Source organism: Enoplosus armatus, chromosome 4, assembly GCF_043641665.1.
Source record: "Enoplosus armatus isolate fEnoArm2 chromosome 4, fEnoArm2.hap1, whole genome shotgun sequence".
Classification (NCBI taxonomy): Eukaryota; Metazoa; Chordata; class Actinopteri; order Centrarchiformes; family Enoplosidae; genus Enoplosus; species Enoplosus armatus.
The window spans coordinates 23,666,563-23,689,028 of NC_092183.1; the positions used below are offsets into that span (position 1 = coordinate 23,666,563).

General features: G+C 44.0%; 1 protein-coding gene across 1 annotated transcript in view; it reads left to right on the forward strand.

Annotated features, from left to right (window-relative positions):
- Positions 1 to 2,798: 2,798 nt before the first annotated feature.
- pdzd2 (PDZ domain containing 2) overlaps positions 2,799 to 22,466 on the forward strand; it is a 35,542-nt gene continuing 15,874 nt past the window's right edge. The window contains exons 1-11 of the mRNA XM_070904322.1: positions 2,799 to 2,918; positions 5,103 to 5,581; positions 9,500 to 10,013; positions 18,150 to 18,295; positions 18,577 to 18,709; positions 19,100 to 19,255; positions 19,703 to 19,809; positions 20,011 to 20,170; positions 21,086 to 21,205; positions 21,970 to 22,084; positions 22,203 to 22,276. Of these exons, the coding sequence (XP_070760423.1) occupies positions 2,799 to 2,918; positions 5,103 to 5,581; positions 9,500 to 10,013; positions 18,150 to 18,295; positions 18,577 to 18,709; positions 19,100 to 19,255; positions 19,703 to 19,809; positions 20,011 to 20,170; positions 21,086 to 21,205; positions 21,970 to 22,084; positions 22,203 to 22,276 (2,124 nt within the window). The remainder of the gene's footprint in view (positions 2,919 to 5,102; positions 5,582 to 9,499; positions 10,014 to 18,149; positions 18,296 to 18,576; positions 18,710 to 19,099; positions 19,256 to 19,702; positions 19,810 to 20,010; positions 20,171 to 21,085; positions 21,206 to 21,969; positions 22,085 to 22,202; positions 22,277 to 22,466) is intronic.

Genomic DNA, 22,466 nt, shown 5'->3' on the forward strand with positions numbered 1-22,466 from the left:
AAAATGAACAGGAAGAGAGAATGAATCGTCAACTTAAAATGTAATGATTGTGACAGCCCTAGCAGTAAGCAAATAAGAGCGCTGCAGGAATGAGTCCTAAAACCCGGAAAATGAGTTCGCATTTTTACACTTCGTGTTCCCTCATCTGGAGGTCAATGGGGTTATTGGTTAGATGCCTGAAATAAGGTCTGTGGTTAACACAAACTTAAGAGATTTCAACGTTTTGTTCTATGACATAAAATACGTCAGTAGATACCCCCCACTCGTGAATTTTGAAGCTTTTACGTGTCTTAAAAATGAAGACTAAATGAGACTACGTCTTCACGCCGAACACGGAAAGTCATCTACTCACTAGTCCGCCTTTACAGCCTCGTTGTGTTTATACTCTATATCTACCTGTCTATATATCTATATCTATCTATAGTCTCTTAAAAGTGAAGCTCAGCAGTGGTGACGTTGAAGTCATGCGACCATTAGCGCTTCAAAAATCATAAAAGTGGTGTTCATTAGTGAAGATTATCTTGCTGAACAAAACGTGTAAGTATCATAAACTTTTTGTTTTGCCACAGAGCTTATTTTCTGCAATAATCCAAAATCCCATGGAATAATCCCATTCGTAATACTTTGCAGGATCACGTTCAAGGGTTTATATCTCAATTGCATTTATACCTTCTACATTTTTCCATCTTTGTCTTGTCCATCGTGTATTATTCTATCAGTATGGAGTAGTCGCCTGTTCTGTTGTAGCTCGATAGTAAGTTGATGGTAGTTTTCTCAGATAGTTTACAGTCATTTTACAAGCATTGTTTGATTGTATATTAACATATAATCCTCCTGGCTTTCATTCATTGTAGGTTACCGGCTTTCATGCAGTATACAACTCAGGCTGTGTGTCCCTCCCCAGTTTGCCAGTTGTCTGTGGTGATGCACGAAGTTGAATGCTCAGCTGAATTTGCCCCCCCTCCTGCACAATGCAGCTGTAACAAACAGCACCAACAGCAGATTTGTTATTGTTGGAGTGAAAACACAGGGGGCAGACACTTATACTACAAGTAACAAAGAGCTTTACAAAACCACAATAAACAAGAGAAATGACCAGATAAGTCATGCATGAAAGTGGAATTGATGCTGTAATATTGACAATGGAGGTGTGATGTACTAAAACACAGTGAAAACTAGTGAAGTAAAAAAAACAGGGGGACTGACCGGTTTCAAGAGAGCAAGCAATTCTGAAAAGGTGTGTTTTTAAAGAGAGCTATTTTTTTTTAGCCTGCCTGATCTCGTTCCAGGGTCGTGGGGGCCCTGACTCCTCCTCTGGTTTTTAGCCTTTACCGAGGAATCACTAGCAGACCTCTGCCGGAGGATCTCGGCCTGCAATCAGGCTCGTAGAGGCTTCATGCTCCTCAGTTCATGCAGTCGAGATACTTAGCAAAGCTGAACACAATTATGAACACAGCATTGATCAGCTGTAATTATATTACACGGCTGTTCCAGATATTTAGTATTATCCTTTCACAAAGGTTGGGGACTTTAAAAAAAAAAAAATGAATGGCCCGGGCACCCTGGTGGCCTAGGGGTTTAAGGCCTTGACTGTGAACCGTAACATCCCCGGTTAGCATTCGGCCGGGGACCCTTTGTTGCATGTCATTCCCGATATCTCTCTCCCAGCTGTCGAATAAAGGTTGCCTCCCAATATATCACATTTTGAAAAGCTTCTTCCCCCTAAGATTCTACTAAACCCCTCACCTCCACTAACTTCCTTTTAAACCAAGCCCTCCAATTCCAGACCGTGGTTCAGCTCAGGCCAGAACAGGGCAGGCCCCGTTTGCTTTCAGTCGGAGAGTACAGGAATAGTAGAGACAGATGGTACCACAAAGCCCCAACAGTTTATTTGAAGCCAAAGCTCTGTATAGTCATTAAAGTGTGGTCTCATGGTAGCCTGCGTTTTTTTTTTGTCTATATCTGCCACAGATGTGGCTGCACTCAGCTCTCTGTCTGTAGTTAAGCGTGTAGATGTAGGGCCAACCCAGATTCCTCACTTCACATAGGAGCCCTTCATTGTGAATGGGGGCCCCCTGAAAGCAGCTCTTCCGGTTTAGCATGTTTCAGACCCATTAACAACAAACTTAACTTTATTATCTCTCAGCCATTTACGAAACATAACTTTTTAAGTTCTAGAAGTTGAACGAAAGTTTATGGATAGATTTTTATTTTATTTTTTTATCATCCAGGCAGTCGTTGGTTTCAATTTTCAATTTCAGGAAGGGAAAGTGGGGTGAGATCGGCCATGTGTGTTTCAGGATGTTTTGCATTACTATAAATGAGTAAACGGCAAGAGGTGTTCAGGGGCATTCTACCGCAGAGTAAAGTTGTTTTTTTTCCCATGGGCGTCCAATTATTTAACCTATGCTATGCTGAATAACCAAAACAAGCTTATTCTTTTGGGGTTTTTTTTTTTATTTACAACCCCGTTTCTACCTGTTTGTCATTATTTATGACATAAGAAGTCCAGTTACAGTCCGGACTACTGTATTTGCAAGGTAACCAAAAACAGATACCTTAGATACCTTTTGTGACTTGTTTATTGTGCTCTCATGGCTTGATGCTGCTTCCATATCCTGCTAGCACCACCCCAGCTCATCCAGAAACTTCTCTAAGTAGGGTTTGTCCACTTTTTCTGCAGCCCCCTCTTTCAGAGATGGATTCGGGGGCTGTCAGCCCATGCTGGTTCCTGTGTCTGTACTAATTTGGAAGCATCAGAGTGGCTGTCAGTGAGGGGACCCCTCCAGGATGCCAGGATGCCCATCACACAGGACAACGCCCTCAGCATCCTTCCGCTGCTGGAGGACTGGCACAGGGCTCAGACCACGAGATCACAGCAGGACCACAACCTGAATCAGGACAGTTCTGGCCATAAGGTACTTCATCGGCCTCACCCCCCCGTCACTCACCCCTATAGACCATAACCTAGAATAATCATATAGCATGATTGATAAACATAATGATGTAGACAAGTGGCAAGTGGTGTTTTTATGTAAGTGCAAGTATTATAACTGTGAGCTGTTTTCATTTTGTTTGTGCGCCTATACGTAATCATTGCAAAGGGGATTTGGTATCGGTGATTGTCAATGGCCAGGCTATGAGTCGGTGCCGGTACGTGTAGTGCTGGCATACTGGGCCGCAGATGTTAAAATATCTGACAAGAACGGACATCTCCGTAAATAAGCTCTGTGGCAAAACAAAAGTTTAAGATTAAGATAGACTTTATTAATCCCACAGCGGGGAAATTTACAAGTCACAGCAGCAAAGACAGAAAGGTGCAGAAACACACAGCAGACAAGCACTGTGTCAATAAGAATTAGAAGTATTTTTTTTAAAAAGAAAAACAATATACAAATAATAAATACAGATATGAAAAATATGGGGGACAAAAATGAATATATACACGGAAAATATATAGTATGTACAGATTGTGCAGATTTATGTGCAGTTAAACAGTCTTATAGCCGTAGGAATGAACGACCTGCGGTAGCGCTTCTTCTTACACCGTGGGTGTAACAGTCTGCTCAGGGCCCCCACAGTCTCGTGCAGGGGGTGAGAGGTGTTGTCCATGATGGATGTCAGCTTGGCTAACATCCTCCTCTCCCCCACCTCCTCAATGGAGCCCAGCGGACAGTCCAGCACAGAGCCGGCTCGCCTAATCATTTATGATACTTACACGTTCTGGCGATTCCATTTAAGCTTCAAAAATCATAAAAGTGGTGTTCATTAGTGACAATTATCTTGCTGAACAAAACGTGTAAATATCATAAACTTTTGTTTTGCCACAGAGCTTATTTTCTGCAATAGTCCAAAATCCCGTGGAACAATCCCATTGGCTTTTTGTGGAGGGAACCAGGGCGATGCTAACTTCCGGGGTTTGCCTACAAAAATACATCACCCCGGCAACACTCATATTAGCATGTCAGCGGTCTAAATCTAAGTTTGAACTCCATGCAAAGGTTCCGCACAGATTTACATTGCCATGGTCAGCAAATCCACTGCATCACGGCAATTGCTTCAAAATGAATTGAGTCCAAACTTTTGCTGTTGTAAATACTGTTGTAACTGGGCTTCTGTAAATGTATGTTGTTTGTTCAATGGTACGTGTTTGTGAGCTGTTTTTTTAAAGATGCACGTCTCCAGTAGGAACCAATGGACTTGGGGCTGAGAACCACAGACAGGGTAGAGAAATCAGGACGTATTGCCAGACAAACTAAGCCATTGTTGGTGTTGGTTTTGGTTTGCCGATGATAAGAAAAGATATAATATCGCCAACCTTATACCTCAAATATAAGCACATTTGATCTTTCTTTTTTTTCACTCAGCTGTGTCTCATGTTTTGTTGGTGACAGCTTTTGTTGTGTGTGAGAAAGAAATGAAGTTACAAACTAGTGTTTTTTCTGGTCAAATTAAACCACGAAGGGAAAACCATGTAACGTTTCTTAATGTTAACCCTGTAACGCCAAGTGTGTCATATTTGATACATGAGTTTTTGAGACCTCTACATCATCAGTGTGATATTTTTTTCCCTGAAAAACCTGATGTATACAATCAGACACATGCAGTGCACCAGAAGAAATTGAAGCCCAGGCAGAAACCCATGCCCCTGCGAAGGTTTCAAGCTGCTGTTGGCACCTCTCTCACAAGTGCAGGAAAGGGCAAAATCAAGTGTGGCAGACCACTATCCTCTTCAGAAGCAGGAGGAACACCTCCGCCCGCAAAAGGCCAACCTCTAATGTGCCCCCTGATGTGAGAAAGGATGGCATTGAAACTCAAAGTTTAATGGGTTAAAAATGTTGTGTTTGTGTACAAATTAAAACTCATATATGCAAATTGATATTTAATTTATTTTTTCTTAATTTGTCAGAAGGTTCAATAAACACTCCAGTTTCATAAAATTAGAATTTTCTGGCAATTTTTTCATGGTTCAGGCTTTACAGGGTTAAAACAAACAGCTAGCACTGTATAGGAAATGAAGGTTTAGTTGCTAAAGGCTGTTCATCGCGTGTTGTCATCCAGCTTCATTCACTGATTGGTCACTCTTCTTCTTCTTCCTCTAGCATGTGGATCAGGACTCCTACCAGAATGGGGAAGGGGATAGTGTGTGCAGTAGCAGCAGTGTTAGCAGCGTTAATGTGGAGGACATGTCCTTGTGTCTGGCTGCCATTCAGAAGCTGGTGGAGTACATTAACTTCAACTTCATTGAGGGGGACACGGCTCCGTCGGTCAGCCCGTCGTCCTGCAGGGAGGGGTTAGACGTCGAGGTTCATGCCGTTTCCCTCAGTAAAGATGCGGGTGATACCGCTGAGTTTGGCCTCAGCTTCGGGAACATCCCTATTTTTGGGGACCCTGACGGGAGAAAGAAGGGAGGCCCGAGGAGGAGGAGGGACCAGGGCCCCATCATGGACGTGGGCTGCATCTGGGTGACAGAGGTGAGGAAGAGGAGCCCAGCAGCCCGTTGTAGGGGGATCAAGCTGAGAGACGAACTGCTGTCACTGAACGGGCAGCTGATGGTGGGAGTAGACGTCAGCGGAGCCAGGTAAGACCACTTTTAATGAAAACTGAAACCATGCACCAATCATGCGAAGGGAAAAACTATTGCAACGATGAACTAACATTATATACTGGAAGCACAGTGCAAGAAGATGGTGAAACATCATCGCGTCGAAGCAGCAATCCTGTAAATCCAACAGTGCCATAAAGCGGCCCTGCTCATCGATTTGCAGCGTTGCCTCTGATGCAAAACATATTCAAAAATCTTTTAAAGGTTCTGTGTGGAAAGTCCATGTTATTAATGACACCGGTGGCCATTAAAATTAACTGCAGTCAGCATCCCGTTGCTCGCGCTCGCATTCCACAGGCAAGAGCGAGCGTCGGCCAGATGATGTGATGTGCGCAAGACTGAGTTACTTTGCTTTTTCAATCGTATTTGGAATAACGTTGCTGTCTATGTTTGTTGATGTTAGCGGACTCCATTTCTAAGCTAACATTAGCTAGTATTGCGCACTGCTGGCGCTGCAGGGGAGCTGAACATGGAGCTGAAGGCTCAGGCAACCGAGAACCCGAGAAAGTCAGGGGGGGGTCTCATTTTTTTAAATGACAACCTTGATGTAAAGAAAAGCAGCTAATCCCGTCATGTAAGGAGGCAGAACAAGAAAATGGCCAACACTTTTGCTGAATAAGTAGCTGGAAAGAATAATTGATTATTATAATTGTTACTAAAAACTCACTTGAGTTTGCAAGCCTGTGCAATGCAGGATCAGATCTAACTATCCTTGGGTCCCTTTTTGATCTGGTCTCCACATTAGGTCGGATAGGCTTCCCATAGGCCTGTTTTTGGATGGAGTCGGTGAGCACAAGTTAATGCTAATGTAGGACTAGCATTCAATTTTGAATAGAATTGATCGGTCTCAAAAGAAGGAATTGGAATTCTTGTAGATACGTTGACCTCTGTCTTCTGCTTCAAAGAAAAACGCACATACGACTTCAATCCTCAAAGTGAAGAATCAGTTCTGCAGGGTGTCTGGGAGACGGTCACCCCCATTGTGATCACTACACTAACCACAGTTGGTGCAATGCTACAAGATACAAATTTAGCCGTGAGAGCACAAATTCGACAGCCCCTCGGAGCAAAGCAGGCAGGGTGCTGAGCCGGTCTTGTACTTGTAAATGTACAGTGAAACTGTTCATCGTCGTGCAGCATGGCGGAGCAGTGGTTAGCACTGTTGCATGGGAGGTAGAGCAGGGTGTAAAGTGGGTTGGGGGTTTGATCCCCTGTCCACATGTTAGAGTGTCCTTGGGCAAGACACTGAACCCCCAAGTTGCTCCCGATGAAGGCCAGCACCACGCATGGCAGCTCGGTCCCCATCGGCGGTTGAATGAGACCTGATCTGTATAAGCGCTTTTGGAACCCTTAAGGTTGGTAAGGTGCTATATAAGTGAAGTCCATCTACCGTTTACCACGCATGGGTTGCTCACAAAACCGAATCTGTCATCGTGTTTTCACTATAAACATGGCCTGCTCACCTCTCTCATGTTTTAACCACAGACACCAAGAACAGCGTTCAACTGGGCAGCTGGGCACATTGAGGCCTTTTAATGTTATGAGTTTGGTGAAGTGACGTGGTTTAAATCAGGCACGACGAAATATAATTCCAATACAGATCAGTGTCTTTCTTTCCTTCTCTGGAATATACCCCTGCCTTGACCAGCATGGGCCTGCATGGAAAGCAGCTCCGTGGACCTGGTTCAAGCTGGAGTGTTTCCAGTGTGTGTGTGTGGAGGAGTGGCGAGAGGGTTTCAGAGAGCTTTTATAACTCGTAGCGGTTGAAAATGACATCCAGCTCTGTCTGGCACGTGATCCTGTGCTGTTGCAAAAAAAGTTGCACACCAACCTTTGATCTCACTTCAGTTAGTTAGTCCTCATCATCTGCACACCGCTCCGTTAGAAGTGCAAGATACCTGACAAACGCGATTAGCGCACAGCAATAGCAGACTCCCCCAGTATGTGCGGTTTGAGAGTCCTCCAGAGACGTATGGAGACTTGCTAGTGACGAATACAACGCTAACCACAACGTAGATCAGTATCCACTTCAGCCCCCTACCCCCATGCACTTTTGAGTTAACACCGTCGTGTCAAATTGAAGAGCTGACTCTTCGAACTGCGAGAATGTAACTGGAAAGCAAATCTGACGAAACGGTTGTTGAACCAGCTTACAACGTTTTGGAGCAGATCTGGGTCTTTCCCAGAGTTCAAGTCATTTCTGTTGGTTGTCATAAAACTCTGCACAGACAGCTTTGCACATAACCCCAGGGGCAATTGGATTAATGATGCATGGTCCACATCTGAACCATTCTAAACTGCTGTGCAGCGGCTTGTCCTACCTTTTTTTTCCAAGTTGCCAGCCAGCACGGAGACGGAGGGGGTCGGGGGGGGGGGGGGGGGGGGGGGGTTCAGACTCAAACAAACAAAACAAACTCCTCAGAAAGAAAACCGGAGCTACTGTCCTTCTAAATATAAAAAAACACAAAAAAGAAGACGTGAGCTCAAAGCATCCTACAAAAAAAAGCTTCTCCCTCTACATTTCTTTCTTTATTCTTATGTGATCAACATGTTGTTTTACTTGGCTCAGAAATCAAAACGTAGTCAAACAACTGTTTGCTGCCGCCCTCGCTCTCGCTTCCAGTACTAACCCCCCCCCCATAAAGACAAGTCCTGCATGCACTCAATGCACATTTGTCAAGGACTCTTCACCGCCCTGTGTAATTTTATAGTTTAGTTTTATAATTATCGACACAAAAGACTAAAACCAATCCCGAATTCTATTAGCACTGCATATTTGTCTATACCACAGATATACTGTATCTGTTATTGTCCAAAAACGATTGAAACATGGCTGCCGTAGTTTTAGTGTAGTTACTGTTATGTTTTCAGGTTTTCCGTCCCATTCTCGTGAACACGACATCTTGAGGGACTCTCTTCAAATTTGGCACAAGCGTCCGCTTGGACACAAGGATGAACTCATTACAATTTGGTGGTCAAAGGTCAAAGATCATTTTGACCTCACAAAACACGTTTTTGGCCGTAACTCAAGAACCGATGCTGTGATTATGGCAAAATTTCACACGGATGTTTGATTGGATACAACGGAACCGAAAGATCATCTTCACTGTGACATCATAATGTCCTGGAAAACCCCTTTCTGGCCATTACTCAACGCCATAACGCAGGAACAGAAGGGGAGATTGTGACCATATTTCACAGTTGGTTGGACGCTGAATCGATGACACTTTTGACTTAAGGGTCAAAGGTCACTGTGACTTCAAAATAGGTTTTTAAGCCATAATGAATTGGGAGATTTCACACACATGTTGACCGGGGACGACACAATGAGTCAACGACAACTAGCACAGCGCGGTCTTTCCTCCATTCTGCCTTTCACTTCCTGCCTCATTCTGAATTTAAAGCGTCATCAAAATCACATGACTGCAAACAAAAATGTGTTGCCTACAGCTCATAGAGAGGCTTCACATCTAGAAATGGACAGGACAGAACAAAAGCACCACATTTTGTGTAGCTATGCTCCACCTTTACATAGTAATCAAGTACATGTGTACCTGTTTGATGAGAATCCTTCATTAATCAGTTAAACAATGTATATTCACTGGAATCATACGTATGTATCATCAATATGGTGATGACTTGCATTTAGCCAAAAATACTCCTTTTTATTCCCAAGTATTCACTACACATATTCTATGAGTCTGGACAGACGTGCATACAACCATGGGGTGGTTCATTCTAGCTGATTTCTGAGAGCTTAGCAATATTTCCTCCACCGATTGAGGTGGGAATGTGAGGAAACGATGACCTACCGATGTAAGGACTGTAGTTTCCCTTTTTTCTATTTGAACCTGTATGTAATGACAGCATTGTCTTGCCATTGTTGTTCAACAGTTACCTGGCTGACCAGTGCTGGAATGGAGGCTGCATCTACCTGATCATGCTGCGACGAGTCAAGCGGAAGGCTCCTCCACCCCCCTGTGATGTCAACGGCAGTGTCAGTACCCCTGTCAGCAGTGACAGCTGCGAAGACCAGCAGCAGGGCAGAGCCGCCTCTGAGCCCTCGAACTGCTTGGCGAACTGCAAACGCACGCGCAAGTTCGGTGTCATATCGCGGTCGTCCTTTAACCGAGACCACAGGGACAGCACTGACTCAGACCTCCAGAGCTGTTACAACGGCTACAACTCTTCTATCCCCACTGATGCAGGAGTCAGTCCCCCAGGAGTTGACTCAGGTTGCATCGCCTTCGCACATACACCCACCGAGGAAAGCCCGGATGCCTTTCCTCAGGTGAGGACTATCCCCCAGCGTCTACACAGCGGAGGCACCGCCACCCTGCCTGCGAGATGTCACAGTCAGCTGTTGGAATGCAAAATGGATTCTTTCAGCAGTGAACCTTCGAGACAGGTAAGACACACTGCTGCACCGTTACAGGGGAACGAGTGAGGGATCATGCCACTGACTTTATTCTGGGGACATGGGATTCTATTTGGAATTGAGACGAATGATTTCAGGCCATCAAATAGTTTATTTGAGTAAGTTAAGCTGAAGTCTTTAGGAGTTGGTAGAACAATCAGGACTCTTCTTGCACTCAGAGCACTGTGCGTTTGAGTTTGTCTCTACTACACATTCAATTCTAGGTTAAGACAGTTGGTCCTTGTTTTTAGCGTTTGTTCTCTTCTCCTTTGAGCATTATCAGAGGGGTCAAACAGATCACTTCTAGTGATGAAGCAAAATGTTATCATGTAATTCTGCAGCTTATTTTTATTTCTTTTTTTTACATTTTTACCATCTAGGAATGTGTCTGCAATGTGGTTATATTTAGGCCACCAAAGTTACAGTTGGTCAAGGTTCAGGAAAGATGGTGGTTTTGGTGCTTTGAGCAGTCTAAACAGAACCCTGAAGCCATTCATTCCATTCAAAACCACCGTGCCTTTGTTGCCAGGAGCAGATATTGTAGGAAATGAAATGAAATACATTCACAGTGAGTGTTTTGCAGATATGTTCAGTGTCAACATATCCTATTACATTACTAACAAAAAAATGTAATCTGGGAGGCACTACGTTTACTAGAAAACATATTGTTTTTAGTAGATACGGTCGGTATTTATCAGGTTATCTTGATGTTTTTCTGCCCCGTAGTGGCCAAAATGAATCAGTGCAGTTCTAAACAATTCCACACATTTCTATTAAGAGATAGAAGAGATTGCAGAAAAATCTTAACATTCTGTTCTTTTTATTATTCCCTTCTCATTTTATACCTCACTCCACTACCATCTAGGCAAATTGGTAATGAAGCTGTTCCAGAGAGACTAAGCCCAAGGCATCAAAGCTCGGACACTTGGAATTGATTAGCATCAGAAAAGACTGCTGCTCTCTGTTTTTCTTTTTAAGGACAGAGCTGTTGTGTGTTAGTCCATAGTAGTCGGTAGCATTGTGGATGTAGGAGTGCAGTTGGAAATGGAGTGGGATGATGAATATTACTAGCAGTGGGAGTGACAGGGACTCAGACTAGTCATGAACTGTAACATCACCCGTTTTCCACACTAAAAGCAACTTCCTGTTGTGTTTCCAAGATCCAAAGAATTGATAACCATTGCTTTTTTTGCTTTTTTTTTTTAAACATGTCTTGCAAAACTTTATATATCACAGCTAATGCCAAGGGGGAAAAATTGAGAGAAGCATGCATAGAGATACACAAACGTGCAGCAAACAATTAGAAACAATGCAACTGCCACTAAATTGCAAAAATGCTAATCAAATGAAAGGAGGACAAACATTTTGCAACATTGGAAATGTTGGAACATTTCCAATACACCCAGGCAGAGTATTCCGGCACCTAGGAGCATAACAAAACTAAAAGCAGCATCACCAACTGTTGATTAAACACAGTATAAGAAATCACCGTGATGTCGAAGTGTCCTTGAGCGAGACGCTGAACCTTAAATTGCTCCCGATGGAGACCAGCACCTTGCATGGCAGCTCGGTGAGTGAATGGGTGAATGAGACTTAGCTGTAAAGCGGTCTGGGAACCGTGAAGGTTGAAAACTGCTGTATGAGTTACCAATTTGACCAGAAGGCCCAGTCGGGCCTAAGAAGTCTCTTAATTGACAGGCACGACAGAGATCTTGGAACTGATATGATGTGATCAATTTGTCTCTTTCTAGTTGCACATAAGACAAGAGTGATAAGAAAATGATTACTGTAGGCTGTGGTGATGTATACCGTTACCGTTGATAGAAGATTTTGGACATATCGCCCAGCCCGACTTTTACCGACTGTGTGAGAGCTTTCAATGAGCCTCTTTGGAAATGTTTTTTAAAGCTGGAGTGTGGGACTTACATATAAATGAACGTCTGTTACATTCAAGCCGTTGCCAATCGACTTCACGCAATGCTGATCACCGCCGTGGCCACAGCAGAGCCGTGTAGAGACACAGAGTCGCATCAAGGAAGTTCAGAATGCCTGATCGTCACGTGATTCACGGAGACTTCAGATAGTTCCAGGAAGTTCCTTGGTGGGCAGTTGGAATGCGTGAATATAATACACTGATGGTAAATACAGAGAGACAGAACTGAGACACAACTCTCTCTCTACATGGCTCTGTTCTACAGGAAAAACCTGTAGGCCTACGCCCAGAAGGGGGAGATAAAAGTTCTGCACTCCAGCTTAAAGTGATTAAAAGGCAGTTTCAGTTGTGTCGCCGAAATTATTTTGGAATCAACAAGTTTCCAACTGTGTGGTACAATCCCGAGACAGGGAGAGCACATTTCCTGAGGCTGACTCACGTTACTTGTGTCAGAAACTGGGTTCCCATGGGAGAGAGACATGTATAACTATTCTTAGGTATGGCATGATTTGTGATAACACATTTTATCTCCAAGCACAATCAAGACAACAACCGTACGTAACCTACTTCCTCTCCCCAAGGAAGTTACACTGTTCTCCAGCATGAGAAGCTGCGTAGTTATAAATATGAAGTCTTCCAAAATACGTCAAAATCTGCTTAGATTTCGGGAAGATGCTTCTGATAAATACCCCTTGGAGCCACTTGAACTGCTGGTAATCTCACATTTATAAAGAGACGCGTGTCAAACCCGCACTGACAGTCTATCTGAACGGGTCAACGTTCCACTGAGATTCTACTCCCCACTGGTTTGGCACGACTGAGTCGGACACTGCCCGGCTTTGGTGACCAGGCATCTCTGTTCGAAAGAAAATGTATTGAATTATACAGTCATTGAACCAACTCCCCCAAAAGTTCTCCCGCGAGAGGTAGTCTAGACACTCCCCCCATATACAGGGTGTACAGGCTTTTGTCCCGCTGCATCAATAACTCTTCAAGAACTCTGCCTCTTCATTTCTAATCCCTGCATTTTGCATCGCAGCTCTTCATTGTCCGCATGGGAATATTGTGATTATTATTTATGTTATGATATGTCTGCCTATATGTTGTGCTGCTGACGCCATGTGCTGAGTGTTTTATTTCCATGCTGTGCTGAAAACAAATTCCACCGGTCCTGGTTGTGAAGCGAAGAGCTCACACGTGTGTGGGTGAATGAGAAAGAAACGTGGATGTAATATGAGAACGGCAGTGCCCATAGACCAAGCAGAGACAAAGTAACACACTTAAATACAGCTTTTCTAGAGCCCTGGGAAAGCTGAGCAATTCTATCGTCACGTTTTAAAATAATTGCACAACAACTGCTGTTTGAGGTGTCCTGGAAGAGTTTTACAAGAGTTGATGTGTGTTTTTTGTCGAAGTACTGCAGTTGGCCACATCCATGTTATGGAAGCGGAAACTTGTTGGACTTGAAACTTGAAGAGACTTTTATTTGGTCATTATTGAATGTAATTCTAAACTGCTCTCTGGAGTCCCTGCTAACATTCACAACCACAGACATTAACCCGAGACAGCTGTTTGAACTTATTAGCTTACTGTATAAAAGGGGTGTTAGTTTAAGTTATGGTATCTTGCAGGACTTGCAGTACTGCCATCCAATCAGCGTAGTGACCATAAACTGTATATAAAGATGGACGACATGGCGGCTCCCTAAGAGTAAAGCCAAAACATCCGGATTGCCCCTGGTGGCTGGCTGCGGTATAGGTCATAAACCCCGCCTCCTCCATGTTAGCGGATGGGACAATGGCCAAATTTCTTTTTCCCAATGATGGTTTCTGTTATTTCAGGTACTTCTTATCAGCTGATGTTTGTTCAAGTGTTTTATTTTTCTGATAAGTTTGGCTTTAATGAGTTATTTGATGGTCTAAAAACGGGACGAAGCGTCGTGATTGACAGCTGAGATTGACTGTGGCGAGCCAGGTGTTCAGTGTTCGACAGATATTTGTACAGATGTCTTAGAGGATAAATACAACAACTGGTATGAGGAAACCACAGAGAGCGATGGGATAGTGGTTTATGTGGGCCAGGAGGATTGAGACAGACAGCTGGAGTATCGTCCCAGCACATCAGTGGGATTGCAAATGAAGAATAAATGTCTGTAGCTGGCATGTTTGTGCCCTAGATCAGTGTGTCATTGTGCATTTCGTGAGCCTCATGCCGCTTGCCGACTTGCATGACGGAAAATAATGCAAATATCATACCGCTGCCAATTCTCATAATTCCTAAAATGCTCAAAACAGCAAGACTATTCATACACAAGATGGCAGTATAGGCTACAAAGACAGGACCCACCCTAACTCACTGCTGTGTTGCCAGTTTTGGCGGCCCTCTGGAACGTTGGATGGGTAAATGAATAGTGAACTGGTGTAGGATAAGTTGGACTAAAACCCCTGAATATTGCTACTGAATTTAACTAGACGGAACTATCACCAATCTGGCTACACTTCTCACTCGCATGGACGTGCAACCAAACCCACTCCAGTTTCAAGCGAAAGGAACTCGGGAGTGCCATTTCCGAATTGGACACAAAATTTCGTGGTTTTTGGCGTTTCCCGCTAAAAGTGGCTCTCCTATTGTGGCTGTGTCCTGCCAGTGTGATGTCCTCTGTTATATAAATCCTAGGTCCACAATCATCATCAAAATGGCTGATAAAGGTTTGCACCGTAATGCATTTCAAGAATAAAACACAAAACCACTGGAAAACCTGCAAAGAATGTGCTGCACGGGATTAATGAGGCCTGGTAATTCAACGTTCTCCTGCCTAAACAGCAGAATACCGAGTTATAACTGATGTGTTAAGAGGTGTGTGTGTGTGGTTAATCTGTGGCAGCCTGGTGTTGTTTGCCTGTTATATAATGGAGGTAAACACAGTGGACAGCCTTGCATAATGCCAAAAACTGACCACGTCTAAGACCTAATTTCCACCGAAATACAATGAACTCAATGTTTGCTGCTCATTGCACCACCAGGGAAATAGGGACCTAAGAGCTTACAGCCATGCCAGCGGCTCCATGAGGCTTGCAGTGACAGTGCTAACAGGCTAATGTTTGGCTAATTAGTAAAAAAAAAAAAAAAAAAAAAGTATAGCTGAAACTAATGGGAATGTTACTAGTGTCAAATTTTGACCTGATGGTAGCGTAGATATAAAAGGTTAGTTATTTACATTTTTACAATTCATCCTTAAGGTGACATGAACGTGCGTATCAAATGTCATGGCAAACCACCCAATAGTTATCGAGAGATTTCACTCTGAACCAGCAATGGTGGTGGTGCTACAGTCAGGGGATCACCAAAGTCAAGAGGATTCATTTTTTAGGCACCATTATGTAGATATTTCACAGAATAAGTGAAAACTTTGTGATTTGTATCAAATTTCATGGCAATCCAAGAGTTGTCAAGATATTTCACTAAAAACCGAAAAGGTCAACCTCATGGCGGAGGTGATGGGAAAAGTCGGGAGATCACCAAGGTCTGTAGGAATCATCCTGTGGGGACCATAAATGTAGGAACAAAATTTCATGGCATCCAATAGTTGCTGAGATGGCCAACTATTGCCATGTCATTTGATTGCCATTGATGTAAACACTGGAGTAAACATCAAGGAAAAAGTGGAGGATAAACACCAGCTACGATCCTGACCACATGGACAAGCAAGACCATATTTGAGTCCATCCAGCACCATTCAAACGTGATTCTTTTTTTTTGGTATACTTATCTGACAGAACAGAGGACTCCGGCAAGAAAAGGAGGAAGAGGCATATGATTTTGTGGTGAACCTGCTCACCTGATCTGGAGTTATTGTCAATCAAATGCAGACCGCACTTCCTACCAAGGGAATTTACATCGGCCATTATCACAGCGGCCTACATCCCGCCACAGGCGAATACTGAAGCTGCTGTTAGATCTTCACAAGGACTTGAACCGCTCACAGAGGAAGAGCGGCCATGCGGCCATCTTGCTGAAGTCAAAGTATGTAAACAAACGACGTCGCATTATGTCAGGAAATTGTAAGGCCAATCAGAAGCCGCCATACGGTCTGCACAACATGAGGAGCACGTTCTAGGACCCCACCGTCAACGTCACCAGCACCACCATAAATGCAATTCCTCCTCCTAATTCAACGTTCTCCTGCCTAAACAGCAGAATACCGAGTTATAACTGATGTGTTAAGAGGTGTGTGTGTGTGGTTAATCTGTGGCAGCCTGGTGTTGTTTGCCTGTTATATAATGGAGGTAAACACAGTGGACAGCCTTGCATAATGCCAAAAACTGACCACGTCTAAGACCCAATTTCCACCGAAATACAATGAACTCAATGTTTGCTGCTCATTGCACCACCAGGGAAATAGGGACCTAAGAGCTTACAGCCATGCCAGCGGCTCCATGAGGCTTGCAGTGACAGTGCTAACAGGCTAATGTTTGGCTAATTAGTAAAAAAAAAAAAAAAAAAAAAAAGTATAGCTGAAACTAATGGGAATGTTACTAGTGTCAAATTTTGACCTGATGGTAGCGTAGATATAAAAGGTTAGTTATTTACATTTTTACAATTCATCCTTAAGGTGACATGAACGTGCGTATTAAATGTCATGGCAAACCACCCAATAGTTATCGAGAGATTTCACTCTGAACCAGCAATGGTGGTGGTGCTACAGTCAGGGGATCACCAAAGTCAAGAGGATTCATTTTTTAGGCACCATTATGTAGATATTTCACAAAATAAGTGAAAACTTTGTGATTTGTATCAAATTTCATGGCAATCCAAGAGTTGTCAAGATATTTCACTAAAAACCGAAAAGGTCAACCTCATGGCGGAGGTGATGGGAAAAGTCGGGAGATCACCAAGGTCTGTAGGAATCATCCTGTGGGGACCATAAATGTAGGAACAAAATTTCATGGCATCCAATAGTTGCTGAGATGGCCAACTATTGCCATGTCATTTGATTGCCATTGATGTAAACACTGGAGTAAACATCAAGGAAAAAGTGGAGGATAAACACCAGCTACGATCCTGACCACATGGACAAGCAAGACCATATTTGAGTCCATCCAGCACCATTCAAACGTGATTCTTTTTTTTTGGTATACTTATCTGACAGAACAGAGGACTCCGGCAAGAAAAGGAGGAAGAGGCATATGATTTTGTGGTGAACCTGCTCACCTTATCTGGAGTTATTGTCAATCAAATGCAGACCGCACTTCCTACCAAGGGAATTTACATCGGCCATTATCACAGCGGCCTACATCCCGCCACAGGCGAATACTGAAGCTGCTGTTAGATCTTCACAAGGACTTGAACCGCTCACAGAGGAAGAGCGGCCATGCGGCCATCTTGCTGAAGTCAAAGTATGTAAACAAACGACGTCGCATTATGTCAGGAAATTGTAAGGCCAATCAGAAGCCGCCATACGGTCTGCACAACATGAGGAGCACGTTCTAGGACCCCACCGTCAACGTCACCAGCACCACCATAAATGGATTCACCGAGTCTGTGGTGGATTGAATTTGTAATACAACAGAAGCAACTGTACCCAAAACTACAGTTAAATCATTCCACAACCAGAAACCATGGATTGCCAGAACCGTCCGAGATGCCATAAACACTGCAGCCTGCAATTTAGGGCTGCAGTCTGGCAACATGGACTACAATGTAAGAATAGCAGTAAAGGAGGCAAAAAGGAATTACGAGAAGAAAATAGAAGTAAGATTCCAGGAGGGCAATACCAGAAACACGCGGCAAGGTCTAAGAACTCGGCAGCCAGCAAACAAAAACAGGTTAACAGGAAGGTTAATGGATGGGTGGGCGCACCATTTCCGCACCTATCACCCTTTTTGAGGGTTGATATCAAGAGGGGGTGGGTCCTCAATCTATGTGCTGGCCAACCTGTCCCTGGTTCAGTCTGTCATACCAACATGCTTCAACAAGTCCACCATCACTCCTGTGCCAAAGAAAACAACACCAGCCTGCCTGAATGACTACTGCCCCAGTGGCACTCACATCTTTCATAGTTCGCTAACAATCTGTTGGTTCTCGTGTTACATTTTGACAAAATCAATATGGCTGCATGGTTGATTTTGTTGTATATCCTGGATGACCCTGTGTGATATATTGTTTGTTGTTTGTTTGTTTGTTCTCTTTTGTAGCCCAGAGAGGGCAGCCACATCTGGAAGATGCATATGGTGAAGGGTCAGGAGGGCCTGGGCATACAGATAACAGGGGGGCGCGGCTCCAGACGCTCTCCTCATGGCATCATTATAGCCCACGTAGAGGAGGGGGGCGCCATTCACAGGTACACTTATTGGCTATACACTTTATTGGCTCTTATATTCTCTACACAGTTTCTGTTTTATTAATTTGATAGTCCCGATTTATTTATTTTTCAGTCTTGCTTGTGATATTTTTAGCACTTTAGCGACTACACTTTGTTTTAAATCAAATACATCTGGAACATGTATCTCATGATTGTCTCTCATCTATTTTAATGCTAATCTAGATCCAGATGCAGGTTTAGATTTTCAAGACGTGTGTGTGTTGTATTAGTGTTCCTGTCTAAATGCGTATGTGTCTCAGGGACGGCCGCCTTCACGCTGGTGATGAGTTGCTGATGATCAACGGTCAGTCTCTGGTGGGTCTCACTCACCAGGAGGCTGTTGCTATCCTCCGCTCTGCTACTGGTCTGGTTCAGCTGGTGGTGGCCAGCAGGGTAAGCGAGCACACACACACACACACACACACACACTCATTGTACACAGCGTTGCAGTTCTTTCAGCTGCACCAGGCTGTAAACAGTGTAGAAATGGTCTTTTGTCTTTACTGTGTTTAGTTAACTGACAGAAAAGAGCCATAAAAAGGATGACTTTAGCCAAGTTTCAGGTAAAAGTTGAACATATAGTGACGACAGCCACGTTTCATGATGCGGGGCCAAGTGTTCTATACTGTTCCTGTTGGAAATGGCCAATACGCAAACATAAACAGTGTATTTTTTGCCACACATGCACAACACATCACCGTCTCTTCTCTCAGAGTTACAAATCTAACGTACCAAATGACAATAAATATAATCAAAATAATACATTTTTTCCTGTCCCGGCAGGAGGAGTCAGATGTGGGGTTTGAGTGCTTCCCATCCACCAGTCTGCCAGACCTGCTCAGCACCTGCAATTCCTCCTCCTCCTCCCTATCTCAGACTGCTCCCCCTTGCTCGCCCCAGACCTCCAACTGCAGCACCGGTCTGCACAACCCCTACCTGGTACACACAGATAATATGTACTATATGTTTGTGTGTGTGTGTGTGTGTGTGTGTGTGTGAGGTGTATGTCTTTGTAGCACTTACATTAGTCTGCTCCTGTCTATATCAGCAGCCGCCTGTCTCACAAAGCAGAATTAGTGGCCTACTGAAGGGTAGTTGGTTATTTGGGCAAAGGTCGTGGTGGCAGCAGGGGGAGGAGGGATCCTGGGGGGATCCTGAGGAGTTCCCGGACCAGATGGGATTTATAATCTGGGTCTGCCCTGGGCTCTACTCCCATTTGAACATATCCAGATTACTTCCAGATGGAGACGCGAGGATGCGTCCTAATCACACGCACGGACCTGCAGGGCTCATACACCAGGGTGTACACAGTATATACAGTGTGCACATGTGAAGTCCCAAGTGGAGCATGAACTGAAGATTGTCTGTGTGTTCCCGTCCTTACAGTCGACTAACCTGGAGAAACTAGACGAACAAAGTCAGGGAGAGGCGCCCAAAGGATCCTGCTGCAGCCCCACGCCCGTGAAGCTCTGCAGCCTCTCCCAGGGTTGGTAGTTCATGGTTTTTACAATAGAAACAATGCGCATGTACCTGGCATTACACACACAGCATAACCTTTTTTATCAGCGTAATGCTCACACAAATAATTCCACTGGTGCATCTGTCCGTGTCGATAGATCGGTTTTAAAGTGTTACTGTGTTACTTGAAGGTATTAAGAAAAAGAGAGGAATGTCCAGAGGAATGAAATGGCTCTTTTAACTCACTCAGGGGGCAGCAGTCGCCTGGAATCAGTGGGCGAGGACGATGAGCTGTTTGTGGAGAACGGCGTGAGTGGCTGCGACGTGGCAAAGCCTCCACCTGGCCGACGCAAACACTCCTTACCTCAGCAGCTAGATACTGCCGGAGTGAGACAGGTCTGTGAACGCCTCACCTCGTACTTTTAATGCAGCTGACGCTGGAGAGATGTACATAAAGAGCATACGTCGTACCCTGAATGATACATTTTATAATGAAATAATATGGATGAAAGACAGTTTGAGGACCTAGGGAAGCACAGTAGCTAAACTCGGGAACAAAAGTCAGTTTTTGAGCATTTCTGTCCTGTTTTTCCATCACATCTGAAGAACCGCGAAGACAAACTAGTTCCTATTTCACACACGAGGAAACAACAACACAGCATCATCCAGTTGCTCCTGTATTTGCAGTGGCAAAATGAATGAATGAAAAGGAGAGAAGGAAAAGTGGAAAGGGAGACTGAAAATGCCCCAGTAGCTCCTGGAGCATCACAAAGTACTAACCCCAGAGCGAGGGCTATTTTGATGCCAGGAGCGATGGACTGCTATGGCTACATGAACGAACGTAGGCGTGTGCGGTATTTCAACGACTCTTAACACACGCGCACATACACACACACACACACACAGGGCCGGATGAAAGCCTGGTCACTCACTCTGCCCTGATTGTCATGGCAACAGTGTTAAGGAGAGCGTCACTAATTGCTGTGTTAAGGAGGTTAATTGAGGAAAGGAAATAGAATAAAAAAAGGGGCAACATGTAGAATCACAAACCCTGCGGAGTTTTCACCAGCAGCTTACAGCATCAAACCTTAATGACACGACAATACAGGGGAAAAGACAGGAAAGCACAGTTGTTGACCTGAAGTACTGGGGAATAATGCAAACTTGCCATTAGAATAAACTGTAACTCAGCCAAGAGAAAGTATAAATAACTATGTTGTTTTTACTAGATGAATTTGTCTGACTGTTTTTTTTGTTTTGTTTTGTTTTTTGTTTTTGTTTTTTGCTTTTTGATATTCATCTCCCTTTTAGGAATATCAGATAATTAAGAAATCAGCCCGCTCCCTGAGCACCATTCAAGTGGAGTCTCCATGGCGACTGGCACAGCCGTCCATTATCTCCAGCATAGTGCTAATGAAAGGCCAGGGCAAGGTAAGTGCCCTCCTTTTGACATGAATAAAGCTCAGAGAATGTACTCTTGAGTATGTGTATGTGAGCTCGCAACAACAGATGCATCTGTGTGTGTGTGTGTGTGTGTGTTGGTACAGCCACAGTCTGGTTTTTTAATGCAGCCTGACATGATTTACTAACTGTCGCTTCAGTTATGTGTTTGCTTTTCAATCACATACTGGTGAAAGGCTTTCCTTACCAAACCACAATAATGGCGTGCACCATCATGCTGTTGCTACATACTGTCTTGCCTTTATTAGATGGGGGGGTGGGGGTGGGGGGGGGGTGGTACAACATGCGATGAAGGTTCCCTGCTGGAATAGAACGTGCCATTATGTGGTATGCGCCTCAACCATGAAGGTATTAGGACACCCCGGCACTGCATTTTTTTGAAATTGATATGACAACATCCCACCTGGGAATTATGAGACTCCTGTGGGGGGAAACGTCTTGTGCTGGAATGACACTGAAAAGAGCCTCGTTACAGCTTTAACAGAAGTTTACCACATTTCAGTTTACCCCGGAGATCCTCCAGACAAACTAATATTTACCTCCAGCTGCTGACAGAAATCTGAGGAGAAACGTTTGCCTGTGGAAAGGAGAGAAAAAGCACATACATTGAAAAGACTTGGACAGAAACTAGCTTGAATGTTAGTTTTGTAGCGTGAAGCAGTACTGAGCATAGTTCTGTTCAAGAAGAAAAACGAAATCCCTTTCTGACATTCATTGAGATCTAACTTTTACAGGGCCTAGGATTCAGTATTGTTGGTGGACAGGACTCGGCACGTGGTCAGATGGGGATTTTTGTCAAAACCATTTTCCCTCATGGAGCCGCAGCAGCTGATGGACGACTGAAGGAGGGTAACCATCCCTTTTTTTTCCCCATTCTGTTTTACTGAATTGAGAGACTATATAGGAAAGTAAAATGTGCAGTATGAAACAGTGATATCAGTCTTAATTGTATGCTTCCCCCGTGTAGGAGATGAGATTCTGGAGGTGAACGGAGAGTCTCTCCAAGGACTAACCCACCAACAAGCCATCCAGACCTTCAAGGTGGGCTGCGTGTTCAAATGAATGTTGTTAAAACTGTCGAAAAGCTTTGTGAAATGTTTCCCTTCAAGCAAAAGATTTGACTAATTTATCAAAGTTTCCTTTTATGCAAAGTGCTGGCAACATTTTTTCGGTGCAGAGACCAAGGACTTGTTAAAAAGCACTATTGTTTTAGGGAAAATCTGAGCTTTTG